Source organism: Helianthus annuus, chromosome 16 (genome assembly GCF_002127325.2).
Source record: "Helianthus annuus cultivar XRQ/B chromosome 16, HanXRQr2.0-SUNRISE, whole genome shotgun sequence".
NCBI lineage: Eukaryota > Viridiplantae > Streptophyta > Magnoliopsida > Asterales > Asteraceae > Helianthus > Helianthus annuus.
This window is the reverse complement of record NC_035448.2, coordinates 14,221,363-14,247,352: the sequence shown is the minus strand read 5'-3', so window position 1 is coordinate 14,247,352 and position 25,990 is coordinate 14,221,363. Positions and strand designations below refer to the sequence as shown.

At 40.1% G+C, this 25,990-nt stretch overlaps 2 protein-coding genes across 16 annotated transcripts in view; both read right to left on the bottom strand.

Moving 5' to 3' along the window:
* Nucleotides 1-360: 360 nt before the first annotated feature.
* On the bottom strand, nucleotides 361-4,038 carry LOC110917536 (signal peptide peptidase-like 4). 4 transcript variants are annotated; one of them, XR_004884894.1, is made up of 7 exons: nucleotides 3,837-4,038; nucleotides 3,635-3,708; nucleotides 2,879-3,285; nucleotides 1,938-2,084; nucleotides 1,208-1,651; nucleotides 1,013-1,066; nucleotides 361-619 (listed from the first exon to the last, which is right to left on the bottom strand). XR_004884894.1 is itself a non-coding variant. In XM_022162066.2 (7 exons), exons 4-7 carry the CDS (start codon nucleotides 2,079-2,081, stop codon nucleotides 611-613), a joined length of 396 nt encoding a protein of 131 aa, XP_022017758.2. In that variant the 5' UTR covers nucleotides 2,082-2,084; nucleotides 2,879-3,285; nucleotides 3,635-3,708; nucleotides 3,837-4,038; the 3' UTR covers nucleotides 361-610. The 4 variants fall into 4 exon arrangements, 2 of the variants coding, with proteins under 2 accessions (XP_022017758.2, XP_022017759.2); XM_022162066.2 differs by having other exon boundaries at nucleotides 361-625; nucleotides 1,469-1,651; XM_022162067.2 differs by having other exon boundaries at nucleotides 1,469-1,651.
* A 224-nt stretch (nucleotides 4,039-4,262) lies between these two features.
* Nucleotides 4,263-25,990, bottom strand: part of LOC110917927 (signal peptide peptidase-like 4) — a 76,756-nt gene continuing 55,028 nt past the window's right edge. For 6 of the 12 annotated variants that reach the window (XR_004884887.1, XR_004884888.1, XR_004884889.1 and 3 more), the window contains 3 exons: nucleotides 5,706-5,852; nucleotides 4,781-5,419; nucleotides 4,263-4,392 (listed from right to left, as the gene is read on the bottom strand). Coding sequence is in view for 2 of the 12 variants with exons in the window: in XM_022162359.2 (XP_022018051.2) it covers nucleotides 4,378-4,392; nucleotides 4,781-4,834; nucleotides 5,237-5,419; nucleotides 5,706-5,849 (396 nt within the window). In the remaining 10 variants the exon portion in view is untranslated. The remainder of the gene's footprint in view (nucleotides 4,393-4,780; nucleotides 5,420-5,705; nucleotides 5,853-25,990) is intronic. The other 6 variants (XR_002580951.2, XM_022162359.2, XM_022162360.2 and 3 more) reach the window with 6 other exon arrangements.

Here is a 25,990-nt window from a genome sequence, read left to right as displayed (position 1 = left end):
GGATACACAATTTAAAGATAGTCGAGTCCCTTTGAAGATGCATATCCTTCGAGTTACCAAAACCTTTCCCTTAATAAATTGAGTTCCCACGAGTTGTTTTATTTTATATGCGACACAGGCAGAGATTTATTTATATGTCAACATTTCCCTTAGTAAATCGAATCCCCCTCTACAAAATTAAACAATCAAATTATAAGTGTTTAAATATATAAACTAAACTTTGTTCTAGATAATATTATACTATTATGTTAGTTTATATTTTGGTAAAATCCCATACCCGGCCCAACACCCCGTGTATTACACGGGTTGAATACATTATACGTATATAGCGTCAGATACCCCCTTATCAGAAACCTAAAGCAAAATGAAAAGTTATGGACTTTTCCAACGAAAGAAAAATAAAATTAACAACTTTATAGCACTACTTAATAAGCTAACTTTCACAACTGGTGGTCCCAGACTTGAAGTTGCTAATGCATAACAATATAATATAATCTTTTTTGTGTCATTGTGAGAAAATAATAGCTCCCAATAGTGCCTTGAAACTACCAGATCTTCCCAGCCTCCAACGACATTAAACTATCTATTGCTGCAGGCAACCAACTGCTGTCTACTGAATCTGCAGCAGAACAATAGTATTGTTTGAGCTAATACTGAAAAATTGGATTTAATTATGTTCTTAGAGGAAGCATACAAGAATCAAATTCTATATATTATATAATAATAATAGTAACCTAAACTTGAAATACAGTAACTATATAATATTTCGAAATGCAGTACAATCTGTTTTGAACCGTTATTGAACCGACCCATTTCGCCACCTATAGATCATTTGGATGGAAAAAGATTATGTTCTAACCTTAGAGAAAATGATACTAATAATCCTGGTAAAATTATATCACCAAAATCCAAATTAAACCGACTGAAGCGAAAAACATGGAGATCTTAAGTAATTACGTCATTCAACATTTGACTACCGGAATCCAACTCCAACTGAAAGAACCATGATTACCTTGAGATTAGGAACTTGAATTATCTGGATTACTGTGATTATCAAAGCAACACCCTGATTTACCATAGAAAACAAAAAATTACAATTTTATAAAGTGCCATTATTTCATTTATTTCAATAAAAACCAACAAAAGTTTGATATTACAACGTATAACACACAAAATGGAGAAACACCAAGTGTCGGATATGACACACCTCCTAAAAAGGGGATTTTGATAAATGACTTTGCAACATTCTCAAACGATCTGAAACTGTATTTATTGAAATTTCTAGATGAAGTAATAGATAAATTGTATTCTAATCCACCGCTGATATGTATTACATATATACCATGCTAATAAAGCCACCAAGCACGTTTGCAGACCCCGAGAAAGAAAAAAAGAAAATAGAGCTCATCAATTTATTAAAGTCAAAATCAAAGAAAATAATTTTTTTCTTATGCGAATGAGTACATACCTCGCCCCCACCAATGGCGAATAGGACAACCAAAACCTCAATGAACACGTATGACATTTTTTTGTAAAGCCAAACTAAGAAACATGATGAAACCACAATAAACACAATCACTGATGTGTTGGTAATCTCAAAGACACCACTGAAATAAGAAACCTCCGTACTCATATATTCATCAGAAGCATCCTGTAATTTCAATATTAATCAATAATATAAAGTTTACTCTTATGAGCTATTTTACAACTATTATAGCTAATTAGTGTGTTAGATAATGTCATAAAGATTGTATAATCCTAATGATAATCTAATCTTTTGAATAAACCAAGTGTTATGCATTAAAATAATATTTAGACAACTTTGAAATAGAATACACTTTAAGCTATCTTTTATATTTAACCACCAGACCCATCAAATAAAATAAAATATATCCCAAATAAACCCGCTCATAAGTAAAATGGACCGGAATCGTCACCTTTAATAGTTTGTCCAGCTCAATAGCTGCTTCGGCCTCCAGGCAGACCACTAAGATGCACATAGAATGGTACCAACATTCATAAGCCATAAAACACCTCAGCAACATCAACCGATGGGCGTTTTGGAGTGTATAGCTGCACATAAACTGTGGAAAATATGGAAACTTCCAAATTAATTTAAGGTATATTATTCTCAGTTAATAATTTCAATAAAGCATTCAATGAACGCTGCCATTTATTTTTTTCCTGGAGACTTTGTTTCAAATTTTCACAAGCATCTTGTGGAAGCATGACTAAAGGGATGCCATATTAACATTAGTCATCATGTTCATCTACTTCACACACCATCAATGGTTCTGTGGGAAAATAAAGATTAGCTACACCATTACAAAATTCAAAAACTTTCAGTTGCCGGGTAATGGGCAAAGTAAAAGCGATGAGCACATGACAGGTAACGGGTTAAAACAGTTTTGAATCAAAAGTCAAAACAGACAAAACTTGTGGTCTAGGTCAAAATAGGCCAGCTACTCCATTTTCTAAAATTACTTGTAAAAAATGATAGCGCTAAATAAGTATACGAAAATTATATTATTACAATGATATTCTAAAGTTATAGAGAAAATGATTTAGGAGGTTGTACGCATGAAAAAAAATACATTTTAACAGACTTTCAACCAGTCTGACCCACTTGACATGTTTCATTATAGGCTAGTGTTTTTATTGAATCCATGTGACCAGTTACATATATAATTGAAAATATGACCAAAAGACACAAAAACTTTATTGAGCTTTCAATCTTTTTGATAAGAAATATATAATTTAAAATTACCTAGAAAACAAAGACCCTATAAATCATGTAAATAAAAAAATTGTTCTACCTAAAACAATATTAAAAGGCACATGAATTGTTATATTAAGATATAAGTCTCGTATGATTTACCTGTACTATAACACCAAAACCTAATGCATCCAGTCCTCGTTGAAGTAATGAGGATACCAAAAGAGAAAATGACTACCAGTAGACCAGTCGTATAAAGGCTATGGAACTTGTACTCTAAAGTAAACAAAAATCCAATATACTCACAGCAAAGGTTGCAAAGATTATTAGTCGACCTATTTATTTTAATAGTTGATCAGAAGTCACATTTCCAACTTCAAGACATGCATAACTCTTCATTGCAAAAATGCTCGGATGAAGCTTCAAATGCTGATTGATTTATAAACCCTAAAACCAAAGAAAATGACATAAAACAAATTAAACCCATTATACAAAAGATCACAGGAAGAAGATTACTTGGAAGTGGATTCCGATTTGCATAGCTCTTCACTTCAAAATCGAAATTAAACCTACAAATACGTCAAAACATTCGATGATATACCTGGATGAACTTTGTATTGTTTTACAAAATTGATTCTGATTCTAACTTTTAAAAACCCAAATTTGGAGAACCATCTCTAACTTTAATTTACTGACTGTTAAGATCCTTGAACTTTGAAACAACAATAATCACTTTTAAACCTACATCCATACACCCTCATTTAGATATGAAACCCTACTTATAAACATCACATTACACATCTAAAAACCTAATATCTACACAATTTAGCATTTTAATCGATTTTCATCAACAATTGACGGACAACTTACAACGCAACTTTCATTCGAATACGTAAAACATAACTTTTTGAGATGTACCAGATAACACGGATATGTGCACTTTTCCAACAAAGAAGAGTAACTCAAGACGCCATTAAATCCGAGCCCAGAATCTATATTGGTATGAAAACGAATCGATCTTAGGAGATTTAGGATTCAATCATATAGAAGAGGTTTAGTGCAAACAGAAACAAAAATTGATACATAGAATTAATCAGAGCAAATTAGAATAAGTAATTACCTGTTTCGTTGATCGAAAACTATGAACAAAAGATGTGAATACAGGAAGATACACAACAATCGATCTTAGGAGATTTAGGGTTCAGTCATTAAAGCGATCAACAATTGTGTGTACCATTACCACTGATTCACAAACGTAATAGAGAGGTAGAAAAGAAACGGCAGAGATGAAGCTAATTGAAAATGAAATTAGGGTTTGTGTGGTGGGGAAGAAGCCGTGAGTTTAGAAACAATATATACCCGGGTCAAAATCCGGATCCCGTGTCTGCCCATATAAAGAAAAAAAGACCCGAAATTTTGGAGCCAAAACCAAATTCTAGAGTGCCTATGGTGATGCCACATCATTTTCCAAGCCCTTATATCATGACACATCAGCCCTTATTTATCATGTTTATATATATATATATAGATTAAAACATTTATCTCTTCTTTTTGTGTCATTGTGAGAAAATAATAGCTCCCTATAGTGCCTTGAAACTACCAGATCTTCCCAGCCTCCAACGACATTAAACTATCTATTGCTGCAGGCAACCAACTGCTGTCTACTGAATCTGCAGCTGAACAATAGTATTGTTTGAGCTAATACTGAAAAATTGGATTTAATTATGTTCTTAGAGGAAGCATACAAGAATCAAATTCTATATATTATATAATAATAATAGTAACCTAAACTTGAAATACAGTAACTATATTAATATTTCGAAATGCAGTACAATCTGTTTTGAACCGTTATTGAACCGACCCATTTCGCCACCTATAGATCATTTGGATGGAAAAAGATTATGTTCTAACCTTAGAGAAAATGATACTAATAATCCTGGTAAAATTATATCACCAAAATCCAAATTAAACCAACTGAAGCGAAAAACATGGAGATCTTAAGTAATTACGTCATTCAACATTTGACTACCGGAATCCAACTCCAACTGAAAGAACCATGATTACCTTGAGATTAGGAACTTGAATTATCTGGATTACTGTGATTATCAAAGCAACACCCTGATTTACCATAGAAAACAAAAAATTACAATTTTATAAAGTGCCATTATTTCATTTATTTCAATAAAAACCAACAAAAGTTTGATATTACAACGTATAACACACAAAATGGAGAAACACCAAGTGTCGGATATGACACACCTCCTAAAAAGGGGATTTTGATAAATGACTTTGCAACATTCTCAAACGATCTGAAACTGCATTTATTGAAATTTCTAGATGAAGTAATAGATAAATTGTATTCTAATCCACCGCTGATATGTATTACATATATACCATGCTAATAAAGCCACCAAGCACGTTTGCAGACCCCGAGAAAGAGAAAAAGAAAATAGAGCTCATCAATTTATTAAAGTCAAAATCAAAGAAAATAATTTTTTTCTTATGCGAATGAGTACATACCTCGCCCCCACCAATGGCGAATAGGACAACCAAAACCTCAATGAACACGTATGACATTTTTTTGTAAAGCCAAACTAAGAAACATGATGAAACCACAATAAACACAATCACTGATGTGTTGGTAATCTCAAAGACACCACTGAAATAAGAAACCTCCGTACTCATATATTCATCAGAAGCATCCTGTAATTTCAATATTAATCAATAATATAAAGTTTACTCTTATGAGCTATTTTAAAACTATTATAGCTAATTAGTGTGTTAGATAATGTCATATAGATTGTATAATCCTAATGATAATCTAATCTTTTGAATAAACCAAGTGTTATGCATTAAAATAATATTTAGACAACTTTGAAATAGAATACATTTTAAGCTATCTTTTATATTTAACCACCAGACCCATCAAATAAAATAAAATATATCCCAAATAAACCCGCTCATAAGTAAAATGGACCGAAATCGTCACCTTTAATAGTTTGTCCAGCTCAATAGCTGCTTCGGCCTCCAGGCAGACCACTAAGATGCACATAGAATGGTACCAACATTCATAAGCCATAAAACACCTCAGCAACATCAACCGATGGGCGTTTTGGAGTGTATAGCTGCACATAAACTGTGGAAAACATGGAAACTTCCAAATTAATTTAAGGTATATTATTCTCAGTTAATAATTTCAATAAAGCATTCAATGAACGCTGCCATTTATTTTTTTCCTGGAGACTTTGTTTCAAATTTTCACAAGCATCTTGTGGAAGCATGATTAAAGGGATGCCATATTAACATTAGTCATCATGTTCATCTACTTCACACACCATTAATGGTTCTGTGGGAAAATAAAGATTAGCTACACCATTACAAAATTCAAAAACTTTCAGTTGTCGGGTAATTGGCAAAGTAAAAGCGATGAGCACATGACAGGTAACGGGTTAAAACAGTTTTGAATCAAAAGTCAAAACAGACAAAACTTGTGGTCTAGGTCAAAATAGGCCAGCTACTCCATTTTCTAGAATTACTTGTAAAAAATGATAGCGCTAAATAAGTATACGAAAATTATATTATTACAATGATATTCTAAAGTTATAGAGAAAATGATTTAGGAGGTTGTACGCATGAAAAAATACATTTTAACAGACTTTCAACCAGTCTGACTGTGACAACCCTCACTAAACCAGGTATCCGTACGGTTTAATTAATAATTAATTGCTGCTTAATTGCTGTGCTTACTTGAAATTTCTGATGAACTGCTACTTGATTTCTGATACACGTACATATCTGCATCATACTTTACATACCGTCACTACATTATTTACATGCTGAACCCTAGTGACAAACATGATGCACAAGAGCACAGTAGCACTATGAACGGATAACCTATTAAACATGCTGATAAGCCAGCATCAGGCAAATATTGCCTCTAAGGCCTGTATGAGCCAGAAAGATTTTACTACACCCATAGTGAGTGTAGGGATACAAGGGTTGTAGAACTGCATCTCTAGGAATAAGTTACGGTGACTGGATGTGCCTAAAACGTACATTAAGTACAAATCACAGCACTTTAATGAACAATTCAGCCTCTGGCTAGCTAATAAAGTGCCAAAACATGAGAAAAATATTACTTGACACTTTCCAAAGTGTCGGGAATAAGTTGTGTCACTAAAAAGGGCATTAACGACACTTTAAAGCTTTATTAAGCGCTTTAACGGATTACTATCCAACCGAACAACCGGACTTTACCCGGAACATGAAAATATTGCCATCAACATTATTGATCTTTTTCTGAGCCAGTTAGGGTCCCTGAATACCCTAACACCCGCTTTAAAACATATCACACCACTAACCAAGTTAACTACTTAACCAACCTATTTAACTTAACTAAGTAACCTAACTAGTGGTTAGAATGCAACCAAGACCCCCCCCCTTGGGCCGATCGGTCACTATGTGACCAAGTCTTGTACCATTTTTTATTATAATATTTCATTGTGTCTCATATCAAGAGGACACATGATCCATTGGTCTTTGATTTCACCATTGTCTATAAGAACAAGTTAGTGCACATAAGGATAACCACAACACACTTCACCATCCAAACTCTCCTCTCTTGCTCTCTAACTCTCGGCCGAACACCCCCCTCCTCTACAACCATTTTCGAGTTTTGATCATTCCATTCCAAGGTCATACAAACATCAAGGGTCACGTATTAGGAAGCTTGGTGCACTCGAAGCTCGAAGGACCTCTTTCTCTAGCTTTTATCCACCTCATTTGCGCATAGATTCTTCCCTAGCCTCGAGCTAGAGGTATGATGCTTAAAACACTATCTTGAACTAATCTAAAGCGGTTAATATGTGGTGTAACGGTTAAAACTCGGAATCTTACAAAAGGGTGCATTAAAGTCTACTAAAAACATGAAAAATGATGGTTAAAAGCTCACTAGTTGTGTAAAGGTTGTAGTAATTGAAAGTTGTGATTATTTAGACCCGATCTATGTTGTGGTAGCTCGGATCATCACTTAACCCGGTTTGGTCATGATCACGAATCATGACATAAGGTTGTTATGAATAGAACAAGGGTTAAAAGGTGAAACTCTACCACACGCGAATCATGAACTTGTGTAAAAATGTTTTACTTGTGGAATAGTGTTTAAAACTAGCAGATCTACGTATCTGCAAGTGGTATTTTCAAAGGACCAAGCGTCAAGGAAATCACGTTTTCTAAAAATGGATCTTACACTAACAAGCATGACTTTTATAAACCACAAGTGTGTAAACACTTGTGAAATGAAAAGTTTCGACAAAATAACAATCTTTGTAAAAGATGACGGGAAGTTGTAAAGACGGATTTACTTTAAAAACGAGGTTTTTACGAGATCACATTACTTTATATGAAGATCCACTAAATGTAAGGAGACGTACGCTATAAATTTTAGAAAAACTACAAGTTCATGTGATTATGCGATTTACATACTTGTCGACTAGTTCGTTGTGTCGGAAATTGTTTGATTGATTAAAGAAGTTGTTGAAATTGATTTAGTAAAAGAAAATGATACGCTTGAAAGCGTGGCCACCTCCAGTTACAGAGGAAACTCTGGCGATATTTTTCTAAAAACCTAACACTTAGAATTATTTACACTACAAGTGTTAGAATTATTTTTGACATGTTTTCGAAATATAAATTTCGCCATGACTTTATTTACTAAATATTCGGAGGTGGGATTTTCACAAAAACTAAACGTGATAAATATATATATTTGGTAAATATATTTTCACAACTTTGTTTATGATTATTTTGTGAAAATACATAAATATTATTTTTAGAGTAAAAATAATATTTTCGAACGTTAACAGATCCAAAATAATACGAACGCGTATTTTATCAACGTATTATTTTTGGGGAAGATTATGTGAAAGGAAAATATAATATTTTTGAGAAAAATATTTATATTTTGGAATTAGAAATAAATATATATTAAGTGAGACTTAATGATATAATTCGAACGCACATGTATTAAATCCCCCATCCTTGGGAAGGAGATTAACTACCAAGTATATACGAAAAGTAAACCCGAAATAGTTGTCTAACTATTTCCCAAAAACTTAAACTATAAAGCTAAGGCACGGCCGTCCGTCTAATAGAGTTAGCACATGTAGGTCGTTGCACAGCTGCCTGATTTGGAGTACTTGGTAGAGACGCACCGACTGTGAGTTCATGTCCCCCTTTTCTCTTAATTGTTTTCAGTTTTCTAAACTGCGGGGGTGAAATACATGTTACTTTGATTATGAATATTTTATACATGGTATGGTTAGCGTAAGGAGAGTTACTACTTTAGATCATGTGAATGGGTAGGCGGAAACTTGAGGTCATTAATCCTCAGGGTAGGACCAAGGGGCAGGAGCGATAGATCTATCTGGGTGTAGCGAGCCCAGTCCCAGGCCCAGCATAACGGACCTCGGGATGACTTTGTACCCAACGCATAAATCTGCTAGGTTTGAGCCTTCCTACTTGCATTTCACACATATCAATGGCCTTGCAAACCATTGGTGATCTCTTTTTCCTTATTTGCTACATACCAGGATTTTGATAAATACAAAGGTTTATTTACTCACTTACACATGAACTCGCTCAACATTATTGTTGATTTTTCAACTTACATGTATTTCAGGGGATTAAAGGATCTGGCACGGTATGGCACGTTTTCCCGCTGCACTAGTTTCCGAGGTCATCCGGGGTTTAGGGAATGTGACTCTTTCCTGGACAAGTCACAGTCCTTAAACTGTGTTTATGTTTTGTTTGTTTGTTGAACAATGTTATGGTTGTTAGGGCGTGTCCCCGTTAAAACAATGGTATTGTATTTGGTTTTCAAAACTTAATGGATGATCTTGCATGATTTTTATTCATATAGCTTTGTTATGGTTAAGCTATGGTATTAAGAAGTCACACCAAATTAACCACGCTTCCGCAAAGCCAGGGTGTGACAGCTTGGTATCAGAGCTCTGATCATAGCGAACTAGGATTCCTTCTCGAGTCTAGACTATGATCACTAGGGCTCTCACGAAAACATTTTTACTGCATACCACTTAAGTCCAGATCCAAAACCTTTTTATAAACAAATGTTGAGCACATTTTATTTACTTATTATTTAGGCTCAGTCTTGGAGGCTGAGGCTCGGTCTTGGAGGCCGAGGCTCGATCTTAGAGATCGAGGTAGATGTTTATTATTTTAGGCTCAGTCTTGGAAGCTGAGGCTCGGTCTTGGAGGCCGAGGCTCGATCTTAGAGATCGAGGTAGATGGCTAGTGAGACTAGGAAGAGTAGGCTCAGTCATGAAGGCTGAGGCTCGATCATGGAGGCCGAGGCTCGATCTAGGAGGTCGAGGTGGATGATAGAGCAGTCTTAGAGACTGGGAGGAATTTGGCTAGTGGGACTAGGAATGTCAGTCTTAGAGACTGGGAGGAATTTGGCTAGTGGGAGTAGGAATGTCAGTCTTAGAGACTGGGAGGAATTTGGCTAGTGGGACTAGGAATGTCAGTCTAGGAGACTGGGAGGCTAGTGGGACTAGGAGAATTATGTGATTTCTTACTTGGTGACTTATGTGATTACTTGATTGTATGATTGATTCTTTGTGCATATTTGTGCTTATGTTACAGACATATGGCCTCGCCCTGCACCGGCGATTCGGACACCACTGGACCTATACCTGTAGTATCAGATGACCTAGCCTCTTCAGAGCACGAGGTGCACACGTCGGACGTTTCTAGCACTGATGAGGACGACTTCCAGCCCTTTGCACTACCTGATGGTGCTGGTGAGCCTGCAGATGGCCCTCTCGTTGAGTACCCACCGTTAGTGGAGATTCCTGCTCCCATACCCCTAGCTGTTTATCCTGCGTACGATTTACTTCTTGACGCCGAGGCTGACGGCGACATTGATCTGTATGATGATGAGCCCATCGAGGATGAGATCCAGGACGCGGCCCTTCTTCCTGCTGGCGATCTTCTGATGATCGCTGATGCTCCCGCCGAGGACTCACCCGCGCACTCTCCGGTCCCAGACTCCTTTGAGTCTGTGGCATCCGCACCTTCTCACACTTTGAGCGCACAACACTTTTCGCATGGTTCAGATCCTGACCAGGCATCCTCTGTTGCTCCTATTCCTAGTTTCGTGTTCGACCATGATGATGTGGAGGATTCTGATCCTATCTTTCCCCCGGGATTCGACCCGGATCATGATATAGAGTTTATACCTATGGATCAGCCCATGGAGGATCCAGCTGACCCAGTCGATCCTATCGACCCCGAGTTTGATTTCGAGATGGCTTTTGATGATCCCGAGCCTGCCATCGCCCCTGAGCAGGCAGCCGCTCTAGACCCTATGCTTGAGCATGACCCCGTACATGTTGGCATCCCTATTGAGCCTGTTATAGCTGACCCGCCTATCGATGATCACCTTGTGGATGCTCCATTGCTGGAGGGTGATCATGTCATTGCTGCCGACCCTGTTGTTCCCCCACCTATTGTTGATATACCTGTTGACCATCCTGTTGATCACATTGCACCCGTTCACCCTTTGATTGCTCCCCCACCTGATCCCGTTCCACTAGAGCCCGGGCATGCACTGTTCGCGGACCACATGGATCCACCAGATGAGCACGCACAACACGGGTGGATTCCTGCTGATGAGGATGTTCCACCTATTCCCCCACACCACACTGATACACGACATGTTGATTTCTCTTTTCAGGTTCCTCAGTTTGTACCTCCAGCGAGACCTGGAGAGGGTTCTTCGGCCCATCCTTTTGGGCATGTGCCGATGTCTGTTCCTTTCATGCCACAGTTTCCACCTGTTTTACCATCTGTTTCACCGTTTCATATGGCACCTTTCGACCCCACCAGTGAGCCTTTACTTTGGTCATCACCACCTGTCATGCCACCGACTGATCCTTACCATCCGTTCCATGTGGGACACACTATTGAGGACGTTTTGATGTCTTTCGTTTTTCAGCATAAGTCACACACGCAGCGCATCCAGGAGCTTGAGAGAGCTCAGCTGCCACCATGCCAGTGCCATGGTCAGACACACTCTCCTTTGCAGCCATTTCGACCCTTACCCCCAGATTATGCCGCACGCCTCTTTGCATTAGAGCAGCAGGTTGCTTCTTTCATCCGTACTCAGAGAGCCATGGAGGAGGACTGGCTCCAGTTACGTCGTTTGTTTTACACTCACTTTCCCCCTCCTCCACCGCCATTTGTATAGAGCTCATCAGTGCTGTTTGGGTAGACGTTGGTGAGAGGACCGCGATTGCTTTTGACTGCACAGCATTTTTGGAGACTACATGATGATACTGACTTTTGTTGACATGTATTTGATGTATTTGACACTGACTTGATATAGTTTTTGGTCAGGGGTGATGTAGCCCCTAGTTGATTGATGATTGTATGACACAGTGATGTACTGATACACTTACTATGTGGTCTCGATATATGGCAATCTGTAACACCTCGAAATTTTGTGTCCAATAATGTATTGACACGTGTCTTGAGTTTACACGTGGCATTTAATATTTAGTAAAGGACTAATGTTGACAAACCTTGAAAGTGTGTAAATTCGAGGGTTATAAATGTCAAACAAGGGTAAGTATACTGTATAGTAACCCTAAACGATGCTCGTACCTTCAAACGAATAAATCATGGATCGTACGGAAACGAAACGCGGAAAAAAGTGAGAGATTACAAGTTGCGGGGGTTAACTGTGTCAACATGTTTAATTATACCTCTGAGTGACCCTTTGACGTACCCGAGGCTTTGTAACAGTAAAATACGCTCACTAGGATATACTGTATAAATTCCGCGAAGTTCCGTTTTAAAACGAGAAAGTAATGATCAAATTCGTACGAGAAGGGTTAAAAGCGTCAACAATGAAAGTCAAGGCTTTCCGAATAATTAACAAGATAACCGGGGACTTAACAATGCGGGTAAATAACACGAGGCCCTTAGTTGTAAATAATCAAGGGCCAAATCGCAAAGTTACCCCTTCAAACCCGAAAGGTCAGGTTAATAATTACAGAAGATTTCGTTATTAATTACCAGATTCTAGTCATGATTACAAAAGATTTAAAATTCCTGAAAAACCAACCTCTCGCGGGCCGCGTAAAGGTCTGGGTTAAGTTGAGGCGGGCCGCGAGCCTCCTGGTTGAACGCGTCTGATTTTTAAACTTCAGGCGGCCCGCGTAAAAAGTGCATGGTTCTTCCATGCGGGCCGCGTGAGACGCCCAGATGCAGAATGTTTGGACAGACTTGCCTTTTGAGCTAGTGAACGACCAAATGAGCAATAAGTGAAGCGTGGGTGCCCTCTACTTGCCTCCTAGCATCAAGGGCCACCTGCCCATCATCCATACTCACTTGTAGACTGATGTGTGATGATCTAGAGGCCTTTCTTGCACTATAAAAAAGCATGCTTGGTTCACAACTAAATCACACTTCAAAACACACCTTCTGCTCATTTCTCAAGCTCCCAAGCTTTCTTCTAACATTCCTAAGTCGTGCACAAGTCTCTGTAAGTATGCCAAACCTTCTGTGACTTTGTTTTTGCTTAGTTTAGCCTAAAAGTCAATTCATCGTAACTAACGATTGACTTTGCGATAACTCACGAATAGTCCAGTGAATTCTCGAATCAAGAGTAGTTATGTGTTGGTATTCATGAGGGTAATAAACCTCTGAAAGGGTTCCCCCTGATCACCACTCTAACTAGTTCAAATATCGAGTCAAACGTATGCTTAAAAAGTCAACAGAAAGCCGTTTTGCGATTTTGTACATAATCTGTAATGTATATGCTATGAAACCTGTTTGAACACTCATAAAACATGATATTAAGTATATTAACTTGTCTAAGCTCGTTTGATTCGGTCATTTGCCATATTGACCCGGTTCGGAGCCGAAAGTCGCAAAAGTTTGACTTTTGCTTTGACTTCAGTTCTGACCCGTTTTAATACAATGTAGATATGCCTTAGGACTCTCTTAGGACCAGGTCACGTGATGGTATCGCCCTCTGTGACCGGTTCGTTGTTTGTCCGAGTCTTTTACGCATTTTCGTTAATTACTTAAAAGTTGACCGTAACGCCCTTTTTAAAATAAAACGAGTATTTCGGACACGTGAAGGGACGATAACCTTGCTTACTAAATTCTAAGCATGTCCCTAAGGTTTCACGCCAATCCGAGGTCTAGAATGGGAGTTATGCTAAATAGCGCATTTATAAGAAACTTTTGTAATAAACGGCGCAATTAGCATAACGCCTACCTAACCCAATATTTTGTCACCAAAACTTTTACCCACTGTAGTAAAATAATATTTTGGGATTTTTAAAGATTTTTAATTAATTTTAACCTGCTCATAACCTGCGGTTATGGCTGCGGTTCGGTAAATACCGAATATGCCCTTTTCGGCCAAAACTTGAGTTCTACAAGATCTTTTGACCCGATTCCAGTTGCTACTGATTTTAAATAATAAATAAGATATTTTAGACTTATTAAATTGATCGGGAAACTCAGGTTTCCTGTAGAACTCAGAAATCCCTTTAAAAGTCCTTAAAATGACCGGAAAACCCCTACGGGGCGTATAATGAACTAGAACTCGTTACGGGCATTATGGAAGGTATCCTACTGATACCACAACCTCTTTAAAGTATATTGACTTAGGAAAACAGTGTAGGACTCCTACGGTTACCCGTTGCGCCTATTGCACGCACGGTTCGGCTTATGTAACTAGTTTACATAAATTAGCCGATACGGGTCAAACCATATCATTTTGACCCCAAAATCCAGAGTGTGAATATTAAACCCATATAAAACAAGTCTCCGAACTTGTCGGGTCAGAATCACATTCCATTCTCGGTTTTCGCCTTTCACGCGATTAAACCGTATCTATCCCTCGGAACTAACCGGTCTAGGCTACGGCTACTATAAAGACCCGTTAGGATTCTAATAGGTTATTTTAAAACCTTCGTTCCAGAATAAGGAGCCCCAGTAAAAGATATCTGCGATTTAACTGATTAAGGACAATACTTGCAAAGGTAAATACTTTTAACTTATTTTCCCTTATACGGGCTTGGGTTACGGTATATAATATACCGCTTGATTGAGCATCAAATCTTCCATCGCTTAGGTGGTTAATTGAATAATTTGATCGGCTCATTTAAACAGTCTTGTTACTTAAAAGCCTTTGGGGGGGTTAATGACCATGTCCCGGATATCCTTGGCATCATTCGAAGAAATGGCCACGACCTTGACAGTCGGGTGTAGGCGTACACCCGGTTTTATGTCTATACTATTAAAAGACGTAGCCGATGGTTTACCCACCTCGGTTTTACGCAATGTGGTGTGTCTATTGATCTTTAACCCGGACAGGATCCGGCTACTGAACGCATAGAAGGAACATGTAATTCGTTCACAAGATTATAATTTTAAATAATTCTCCCAAGTTATAAAAGAATTTGTGCCTCGTGCATTCAAATCAATTTTAATAAACATTTTTCAAAAGTGTCGGTTGAATGTATTTACCAGTGTAAACTGACGTATTTTTCCAAAAAGATTAAGTGCAGGTACTACACGTAATCGGCTGGCAATAGCTCCTTAGCATCTTAAGAAGTCTCGCAAGCTTGATGTCTTATCTGTTGAACAACATTTTTATTTATTTTGATCCCTCCTGTGGATACTATTCAACTACTTGTGATACATTTGATATTACAATAAATGGTTGAATTATATTTATCTTTATGCTTCCGCTGTGCATTTATATATTGTGGTTTGACTATATTGTTGCCAACTACGTCACGATAATCCCCCACCGGGCCCACCGGTGATACACGTGGAAATTGGGGTGTGACACAATCGCAGTATTCTCATCATATTTGATTTGCTTGATTGTTTATATATATTATTATAACATGGGATGTTGTGTGTATAATATTTGTGACATGGGATGTTGTGTGACTGATATTTGTGATGTATTGATAACATGAGATGTTATGTGCTATTACTATTACTATATACGTACGCTCTACTATGGCCTGACCGACGTAAACACATCTTTAGAAGATGCCGCCAAGACGACAACAACAGCAAATGCCTACCACTCAGGCCGAACTACAGCAAGTCATTGCTGCTGCCATTGCTCAATATGCTGCCTCTCAAGGAGGAATGAGTGGAAGCAACTCTGGCAACACTGGCAACAACAACAATCCACCTCATGGTAACCCTCAGTCATTTAGACATACCATGACCTAAATGGATTTCCTTAGCAAGAATGCTAATGCCAATCATATGTTATAATGTATGTGCAGGGTGCACCTACAAGCAGTTCTTAGACTGCAAGCCCGTAAACTTTGATGGCACAGGAGGTGTTGTCGCCTTTGTCCGTTGGGCAGAGAAAACCGAATCTGTTCTTCGCATGAGCAAATGCGCACTGGATCAGCAAGTCACCTATGTCTCTGGGCTATTTTTGGATGGAGCCCTATCCTGGTGGAATTTGCAAGTACAGACACTTGGCGAAGCTGCTGCCTACGCGCTGACCTGGACCGAACTGAAGGAACTCATGCGCAAAAAGTACTGTTCCCGCGCTGAAATCCAAAGATTGGAAACAGAGTTCTGGCATTTAAAGATGGAAGGTCCAAAGATCGCAGAGTACGTTCAGAGATTCCACGACTTGTCGCATGTGGTACCCTACATGGTCACTCCTGAGTTCAAGAGAATTGAACGTTTCATTTGGGGATTAGCTCCTCAAATCATAAGCATGGTGACCTCCTCCAAGCCTGCGACTATTACTGAAGCCATTGATTTGAGTGTGGCTCTCACAGAGGAGGCAATTCATTTGAACAAGTTTGATGAAGCTGAGCCAAAGAAGAAAGAGACTCATGTGGAGTCATCAGGGGGAAACAAGCGGAAGTTTTCAAACTTCAAGTAGGGCACCGGGGTGGTGGTTAAGAAAGGGGAATCAAGTATGTCAGCTCAGGTTACAACTGGTAATGGGAAGAAAGGAAAGGGATACATGGGCACCCAGCCCAAGTGTAATAACTGCCAGCGCCATCATTCTGGCCGTTGTGGGTTGAAGGTTTGTGAAGCATGTGGAAAGACTGGCCACCTGAAGGAGTCTTGTTGGGCCACTGCTGGCCAGGGAGGCCAGAGAGGATTTGGAAACAGAAACACCAACCGGGGCGGAAATGGAAATCGCCCCCAAGGGAACAATGGAGGTGATGGAAATCGAGTTAACAATGCTAATCAAGCGGGCGCTGTGAACCGTAATCAGAGGAATAATCAAGCTGGTGGAAATGGGCAAAGATCCGGATGCTTCAACTGTGGTGACCTTGGGCATTACAAGAGGAATTGCCCAGAGTTGAACCAAGCCCGCGGGAGGGTTTTCAACCTGGAAGCAAGGGAAGCGCGCCAGGATCCCAATGTTGTCACTGGTACGTTCCCTGTAAACCAACGCTATGCATCCGTTTTATTTGATACTGGCGCCGATTATAGCTTCATATCATTAGAATTTAAAAATATGCTTGGTTTAGCCGCTAGTAAATTAGATGTTCCGTACTCAATCGAATTGGCGAATGGGAAGTTAGTAGAAGCTAATGAGGTGATTCGAGGCTGCGTAATCGAATTGGGAGAGCGTGAGTTCGCTCTAGATCTACTACCAGTCCAGTAGGGATGGATTGGTTATCGAGTAACAAGGCAGAGATAGTTTGTCATGAAAAGGTTGTTCGTATCCCAACCAAAGATGGCAAAACAATTATGGTTCACGGAGAGAAGCGTGAGACGCCGTTAAGAATTATTAGCTGCCTGAAAGCAAGAAAGTGTTTACAGAAAGGATGTGTTGCTTTTCTGGCACACATTGTGGATAAGAAAGCTGAAGAACCGAAGATCGAAGACATCCCTGTCGTGAGGGAGTACCCAGAAGTCTTCCCATAAGATTTGCCAGGCTTGCCGCCTCAAAGGCAAGTGGAGTTCCGCATTGACTTAGTTCCAGGCGCCGCGCATGTGGCTAAGGCACCGTACAGACTTGCTCCGTCTGAGATGCAGGAACTGTCGACACAACTTCAAGAATTGTTAGACAAGGGTTTTATCCGACCGAGCTTCTCGCCTTGGGGAGCTCTAGTTTTGTTTGGCAAGAAGAAGGACGGTAGTCTTCGAATGTGTATCGACTACCGGGAGTTGAATAAGCTGACGATCAAGAATAGATACCATCTGCCAAGGATTGATAATCTATTTGACCAACTGCAAGGCTCAAGTTTTTATTCAAAGATCGATCTTCGATCTGGATACCATCAGTTAAGGATACAAGAGGAGAGTATCCCGAAGACAGCCTTCAGAACTCGTTATGGACACTACGAGTTCCTAGTTATGCCGTTTGGGTTAACAAACGCACCTGCAGTGTTCATGGATTTGATGAATAGAGTTTGCAAGCCGTATTTGGATAAGTTCGTGATTGTGTTCATCGATGACATCTTGATTTATTCAAAGACGAAGGCTGAGCACGAGCAGCATTTAAGAGCCATTTTGGAGTTACTGAAGAAAGAACAGTTGTATGCCAAGTTCTCTAAGTTCGAGTTTTGGCTACGTGAAGTCCAGTTCCTTGGACACGTGGTGAATGGAGATGGAATCCACGTGGATCCCACCAAGATCGAAGCGATCAAGAATTGGGAAACGCCAAAGACGCCAACCGAGATTTGGCAATTCTTGGGTCTAGCTGGCTATTATCGAAGATTTATTGTGGATTTTTCAAAGATCGCTCAACCATTGACGCTCCTCACTCAGAAGGACAAGAAGTTTGACTGGGAATCAAACAGGAAGAAGCGTTTCAGATATTGAAAGATAAGCTTTGCAACGCGCCAATCTTGACACTACCAGAGGGTACAGATGATTTTGTGGTATACTGTGACGCCTCACGTTAAGGATTGGGTTGCGTATTGATGCAACGCCAAAAGGTTATTGCTTACGCGTCACGACAGCTGAAAGTGCATGAAAAGAACTATACCACACATGATTTGGAGCTTGGCGCAGTGGTTTTTGCTTTAAAGATCTGGAGACACTACCTTTATGGGACGAAGTGTACAATCTTCACAGATCACAAGAGCCTGCAGCATATATTCAACCAGAAGGAGTTGAATATGAGGCAAAGACGATGGGTCGAATTGTTGAACGACTACGACTGCGAGATAAAATATCATCCAGGGAAGGCGAATGTGGTCGCCGATGCCCTAAGTCGAAAAGAGAGGATCAAGCCCATAAGGGTTAGGGCTTTGGAAATGGTTATACGAACCGATTTTCCTCTGCGCATTCGTGCCGCGCATAGAGAAGCTCTCAAGGAGAGAAACCTTGAAGAAGAGTATCTCCGTGGGATGGAGAAGTTATTGGTACCAAACAAGGAAGGAACGTTGTGTTTTGAGAAAAGGATTTGGGTTCCTTTGTTTGAAGGTTTAAGGAAGGTTATTTTCGATGAAGCTCACAAATCGCGGTACTCTATCCACCCTGGAGCGGATAAGATGTACCAAGATCTTAAGGATTATTATTGGTGGCCTAGGATGAAAGGCGATGTGGCTGTTTATGTGAGCAAATGTTTAACTTGCGCTAAGGTTAAAGCGGAATACCAGAAGCCTTCAGGACTTCTGCAACAACCGGAAATTCCCAAGTGGAAGTGGGAACAAATCTCCATGGATTTTGTTACGAAATTGCCAAGAACGCCAAGAGGCCATGACACCATTTGGGTGATAGTGGACCGATTAATGAAGTCAGCACACTTCTTACCTATCCGAGAAAAGGATAATACGAGTAAATTGGCCGAAATATACATGAGAGAGATTGGTACACGCCATGGAGTACCTCTTTCAATCATCTCCGATAGAGACGGAAGGTTCGTATCAAGGATATGGCAATCCTTCCAAGAAGCCTTTGGCTCGAAGTTGAATATGAGCACCGCGTTTCACCCGCAGACCGACGGTCAAAGCGAGCGGATGATACAGACGTTGGAAGACATGCTGAGAGCATGTGTTATGGATTTGGGCGGTAGCTGGGATAAGCATTTGCCTCTGGTTGAGTTTTCATACAACAACAACTACCATACCAGTATTGGTGCCGCGCCATTCGAAGCTTTATATGGGCGCAAGTGCAGATCACCGCTCTGTTGATCTGACGCCGGTGATAGACAGTTGGTTGGTCCTGATGTAGTCCAGGAAACCACAGACAAGATTGCACAAATCCGAGATCGCATTAGTGCGGCTCGTGACCGTCAGAAAGCCTACGCGGATCGAAGCAGGAAACCTCTAGAGTTTGAAGTAGGTGATATGGTTTTGTTGAAGGTATCACCCTGGAAGGGTGTGGCACGCTTTGGGAAGCGTGGAAAGTTGAATCCGCGGTATATTGGTCCGTTCAGGATTTTGGAAAGAATTGGGACCGTAGCATACAAGTTGGATCTACCTGCTGAACTGAATGGAGTTCACGATACATTTCATGTATCCAACCTGAAGAGAAGTCCAACGCAAGATACCGTTGTCATTCCTACCGACGAAATTCATGTTGACGACACGCTCCACTTCGTTGAAGAACCTGTTGAGGTCACGGATTGGAAAGTGAACAAGACCTGCCGGAGCAGTGTCAAACTCGTCAAAGTTCGTTGGAATGCCCGACATGGTCCTGAATTCACCTGGGAGCGTGAGGACCGAATGAAAGAGAAATACCCCCACTTATTTCCTAAGAACCCTGCTTCTACAAGCAGAACTTAAAATTTCGGGACGAAATTTTTCTAACGGGGGGAGAATGTGACAACCCTCACTAAACCAGGTATCCGTACGGTTTAATTAATAATTAATTGCTGCTTAATTGATGTGCTTACTTGAAATTTCTGATGAACTGCTACTTGATTTCTGATACACGTACATATCTGCATCATACTTTACATACCGTCACTACATTATTTACATGCTGAACCCTAGTGACAAACATGATGCACAAGAGCACAGTAGCACTATGAACGGATAACCTATTAAACATGCTGATAAGCCAGCATCAGGCAAATATTGCCTCTAAGGCCTGTATGAGCCAGAAAGATTTTACTACACCCATAGTGAGTGTAGGGATACAAGGGTTGTAGAACTGCGTCTCTAGGAATAAGTTACGATGACTGGATGTGCCTAAAACGTACATTAAGTACAAATCACAGCACTTTAATGAACAATTCAGCCTCTGGCTAGCTAATAAAGTGCCAAAACATGAGAAAAATATTACTTGACACTTTCCAAAGTGTCGGTGTAACACCTCGAATTTTTGTGTCCAATAATGTGTTAACACGTGTCATTAGTTTACACGTGGCATTGATATTAAATAAAGGACTAATTTTGACAAACCTTGAAAGTATGTAAATTCGAGGGTTATAAATGTCAACAAAGGGTAAATATACTGTATGGTAACCCTAAATGGTGCTTGTACCTTCAAACAAATGAATCATGGATCGTACGGAAGCGAAACGCGGAAGAAAGTGAGAGATTACAAGCTACAGGGGTTAATGATGTGTGTAAAATGCAACATATAAATCACATCAATTAAGGCATAAAACTAACCCTTTTTAAGTACTAATGCTGGAAAAAGAGTGTTTTTGTCTTCCTTTTGTATTTTCAGGATGAAATGAGCTCAAAATCACAAAAGAAGCAAAAAGACAACTAATTCTACCATAAATACAAGAAAAGGAACAAAAGTAGACTGCCCGGACCCTCAACGGTGCCTCCCAAAGCAAAGGAGAAGAAACAGAGTCTGAACACGCCCCGTGTCCAGCGAACACGGGGGCGTGCCCAGGAAGCAGCAGAAAAGACAAACCAGTAGAAGCTTCCATTGCCCACCACGGGGCCGTGTCCAGCGGGCACGGGGGCGTGGTGAAAGTACAGCAGGCGCATTAATTGTAATTGCGAATTACAATTAATGAAGAGAGAGAATGTCAGACGGGCACGGGGCCGTGTCCAGCGGACACGGGGCCGTGTCCAGCCTTCTGTTCAGCCTATAAATAGGGGTGCTTGGCTTCATTCCATTTCATCCCTTGGCACACCACCTCTCTCACACTTCATCCACCACCCACCACCTCCATAACACCATCATCCACCACCATCATCCATTGTCCATCGTAGAGTGTGTGAGTCGTCTCGGGATCCAAGATTGATCGTAAGAGTTCTTGACAATCAAGGCCATGTTTGCCTAAGTCTCTTACATCACTTGGTGAAGACAAGTGTTTAGTATAATACTTTTTATTTTTAATCTTTTGCACTTTTTATTTGGTTTTGTATTAATGACTTTAATAACTAGTTACTTATGTTGAAGGTGATCTTTCCTTATCGTTTGTCCGTGGTGTCTTGGCATTATTTTACTGTCTATATAAAATAAAAGATTTTCACCATTCATATCTCCACGGTCTATATGGAGGTATGTTGGCTACCTGGTCGGGGGTTAAGGGAACGGTTTGGTAAGGGTCTTGCCCTTGTTCGGCGTTTAGAGGTCCTGCTTGGGACCTGGGTCAAATTTAGTAGGATCTCCTTCAATGCCCATAGGTATTGGATGGTGGGGATCCAAACTCTTTGACCCCCTCATAAGTTAACTACTATTAATACTATAACCCGGCTATTTAGGACTGTATCCCTGCTGACTCAGACTACTTAGCCGAGGGTAACGTCACCGCCAAAAGCGGGGCCTACCACAATTTGCATTAATAACTTAATTCATTATCTTTCAATAATCCGACCCTTTAGGATTGTATCCTTGCTGACTCAAACTACTGGGTTGAGGGTAACGTCGCCTTCAAAAGAGGGGCCTACTACAATAACTAAGATAATCTCTTAAACAAGTGCAAAAGTGCGAAAATAATCAAAGGTTATACTAATACACGTGTCGGATCCAAGTGATTCATCTTGTCTATCTGTTTTTATTTTATTTTTATTTTCAGCATTTAGTTAGTTTTTATTTTTCTTAGTTTAAAACATTTTTCTAACTTTTTGATTTGATTAGACGTTGAGGATAAACCGGTATTAAAAGCTCTTGTGTCCTTGGACGACCTCGGTATCTTACCAACACTATACTACGTCCACGATGGGTGCACTTGCCCATATGTGTGTTTAGTGTTAGTGAATATCGTGTTTTATAAATTTAAAACTTGGCTAAAAGTGTAAAAAAAGGGGCTTAAATACTCATCAAAAATATAACACACTTCACGCACATCAAGTTTTTGGCGCCGTTGCCGGGGACACAAGGATTTTAAGAAAGTTAGGAATCAGCGGCCTAATCATATTTTTATTTTTCTTTAATTTTTTAGGATTTTTTTTTTAGTTTTTCAGCTTCTGCAGAGCTCAACACGGGGCCGTGCCTGCTGAACACGCCCCGTGCTCAATCATTGGAACTGGCAATCCTGTTTTAAGTCAGACAGTAGGCTGAACACGGGGCCGTGTCCACTCAACACGCCCCCGTGCCCAAGATTCAGTTGCTGAAAACAGAACCGTTAGATCCCGGCGGTTGGTAATTTCTGACACAAACATGAGTGATAGTAATTCTTTTTACTTTCGGCACTCTTATGGTTTGTGGTGTCGAATATGTGGAGGCGAACATGAGGAATTAAAATGTTATTTTCTCACTTATAGGCCCCACTATATAGACCCACCGATTCCTTATAACCTTAAGAGGGGCGAAAGTAAAAATAAGCACTATTTCTCCCTCGAATGCGCCCAGCCAGATATTCTAGGAGAAATGCTCCTTGACGAGTTATTTCAACTAGAAGAACTACTTCTCAATTGGTCAAAAGAACTTAGGAAGGATTTTTTAGATCCATCCCAAGATGATGACCATGAGGAAATGTTGGAACCGCATTCCGACAACCTCGTTGCTCCCGAAAATACCTTCTTACCTAGAAAAGACGTGGACGATAGTCGTCCCTGTGCCGATTGTGCCGTGAAGGACTCCCCATCGACCTCGTTCGGTGCATACATAGACCTGAGCGATTCGGCATACACCTTCTTTAACGAGAGCCCGGGAAAGGGTTGGACTTGTCCACCTAGAATGAAAATAGGAATTACCCTCACCGACAACCTCTTGCGTTCTCGCCTTAGTATAGGACAATTAAGGTATCTTAGGCACTTTGGGGTTGTTCCAACAAGTCAAGAGCCACCCGATATAGATTAACTCCTTAGTAGAGACAAAACTTCATAAAACAGCTTTCCGAAACGGGGCCGTGCCCGGCCAACACGCCCCCGTGTCCACCACAAGATTCCCTTCTGATCAGAACGTCAGAATACGGACAAACTGTGTCAGAATTTTATCTGCACACGGGGCCGTGTCCAGCGGACACGGGGCCGTGTCCAGCAGGCTGTCGTTTTCTATAAATGCAGCCAAAAATCCTGCACATTTGGACCAACTTGGGACAGAGATTTGAAGGAATCTTCTCTCAAACAATCCTAGGTAAGTCTAAAAGAAGTTTCCAACAACCCATCTTGTCCTTTCCTCTTCTAGACATTTCCTTCTTCTTCATCTTTCTTCAAGAACTACCATGAAAAGTTTGAATTTTCAATCTTTGTGGTAGGGAACAATGAGTTTTGATCATGGAATCTTGGTAAAAACATGTTATGTAACATTGTTTAGAGTTATTTACTGTCAAAAAGCTTGCATAAACTCAGGAAATAACTTAAAAACCCAAGATTCCTTGCTCCAAAATTCTGCAGAAAGATGAACACGGGGCCGTGCTCAATGAACACGGGGCCGTGTCCAGAAACTGTTTCGTCATATAAACTACTTTTGGTTTATTTTTCGTAGAATGGCGAGTGAAAACAGCGAAACATCATCCGTTCATTCCTCAAACAGCCGAAGGGGAAGGAGGCCCTCCGTTGAAGCTACACTTGTGCACTACGTGATAGCACTGAGGGAAGCTCTCGACGAAATGACGTCAGTAGAGGAGGTCCTCATTGACCGTATTAATGATCTTACAATGGGACTTGAAAGCAGCTTCCAAGAGATTAACCTTTTGCACCAAAGGTTAAACATTTTGGTAGCACCTCCTATGGAACCAGTCCTTCCACAACAAGACTGGAACTTGGCACTCGGTGTTAACAACCCTACCGGGTGGGGAGACTTTCCCGCAGAACCTCCCATGGAAAACCCACAAGAAGTTCCAGCGGAAGTTGAAACTCCTCAAACTAATGCGAACGAGCCCTCTTTTCTCCTTCCAAGGGAGGTAGAGGAGTGGCTTGCCGACATATGAGGAGAACCACACCCGGAAGTAGGAGTTCTACAAAGCCTTATCTAACCAAGATTAGTAGCTTCTTGGAAATTTTGCTAAATTAAAATAAAACATAGGGCTAGAACTCCATAAGTTTAATATTTATGTAATTTTTATCTTTATCTTTATGTAATGTCTCTCTATGATTAGTAATGTTATGATGGTTTTTATGATTGATGGTTGTCATGAGTATAAAACACACTCATGGTGGTAATGGATGAAAAAGGGAACGAGAAAAATGGAACCATGCAAGAAGAACAGAGCAACCCGACAAAAATCTCCATCACAGAAGGCTCAACACGGGCCGTGCCCAACCAACACGGCCCCGTGCTGAGCCCCCTGCAGAAAATCACCCAGTTCAGGTAACTGGACACGGGCCGTGTTCAGCGGACACGCCCCCGTGTCCAGGCTTCTGTTTCAATTCTCTAATTTTTGTTACTGGCACTTGACCACGGGGCCGTGCCCGGTCAACACGGGGCCGTGTCCAGGATACCAGTAACACAAAACTTTGCTTTTAAACCCACTTTTACACATTCTAATCAACCAAAAACTTTATTTTTGGACACATTGAGGACAATGTGTAATTTAAGTGTGGGGGGATGCTAAAACCTTGAAATTTTGCAAAATCCTAAACACAAGCCTTACACAAAACTCTATTGGAACCGCTAAACACCCCAAATTTTTTCAAAAACTTTTTCATTTTTTTTTATTTACTTGTCTTAGTTTAAGTTGGGAATAACAAGTTCTAAAAAGGTTATATTTTTACAAGTTTACAACCGATAGCGTCGTGATAAAAAAAGAACCAACATAAGAAAATTATGAAACGGCATAACAAGTCTAGTTAAAAATTTGATTATATATACTTGGTCACATTAAAAAACCCATTCCCACAAAAGTGAGTTTTGAGCCTTTATTGAGCACAAAAATATACATATTTAGATTAAATGCTCATTTTTCGTTTCTTGTGTGAATAGCCG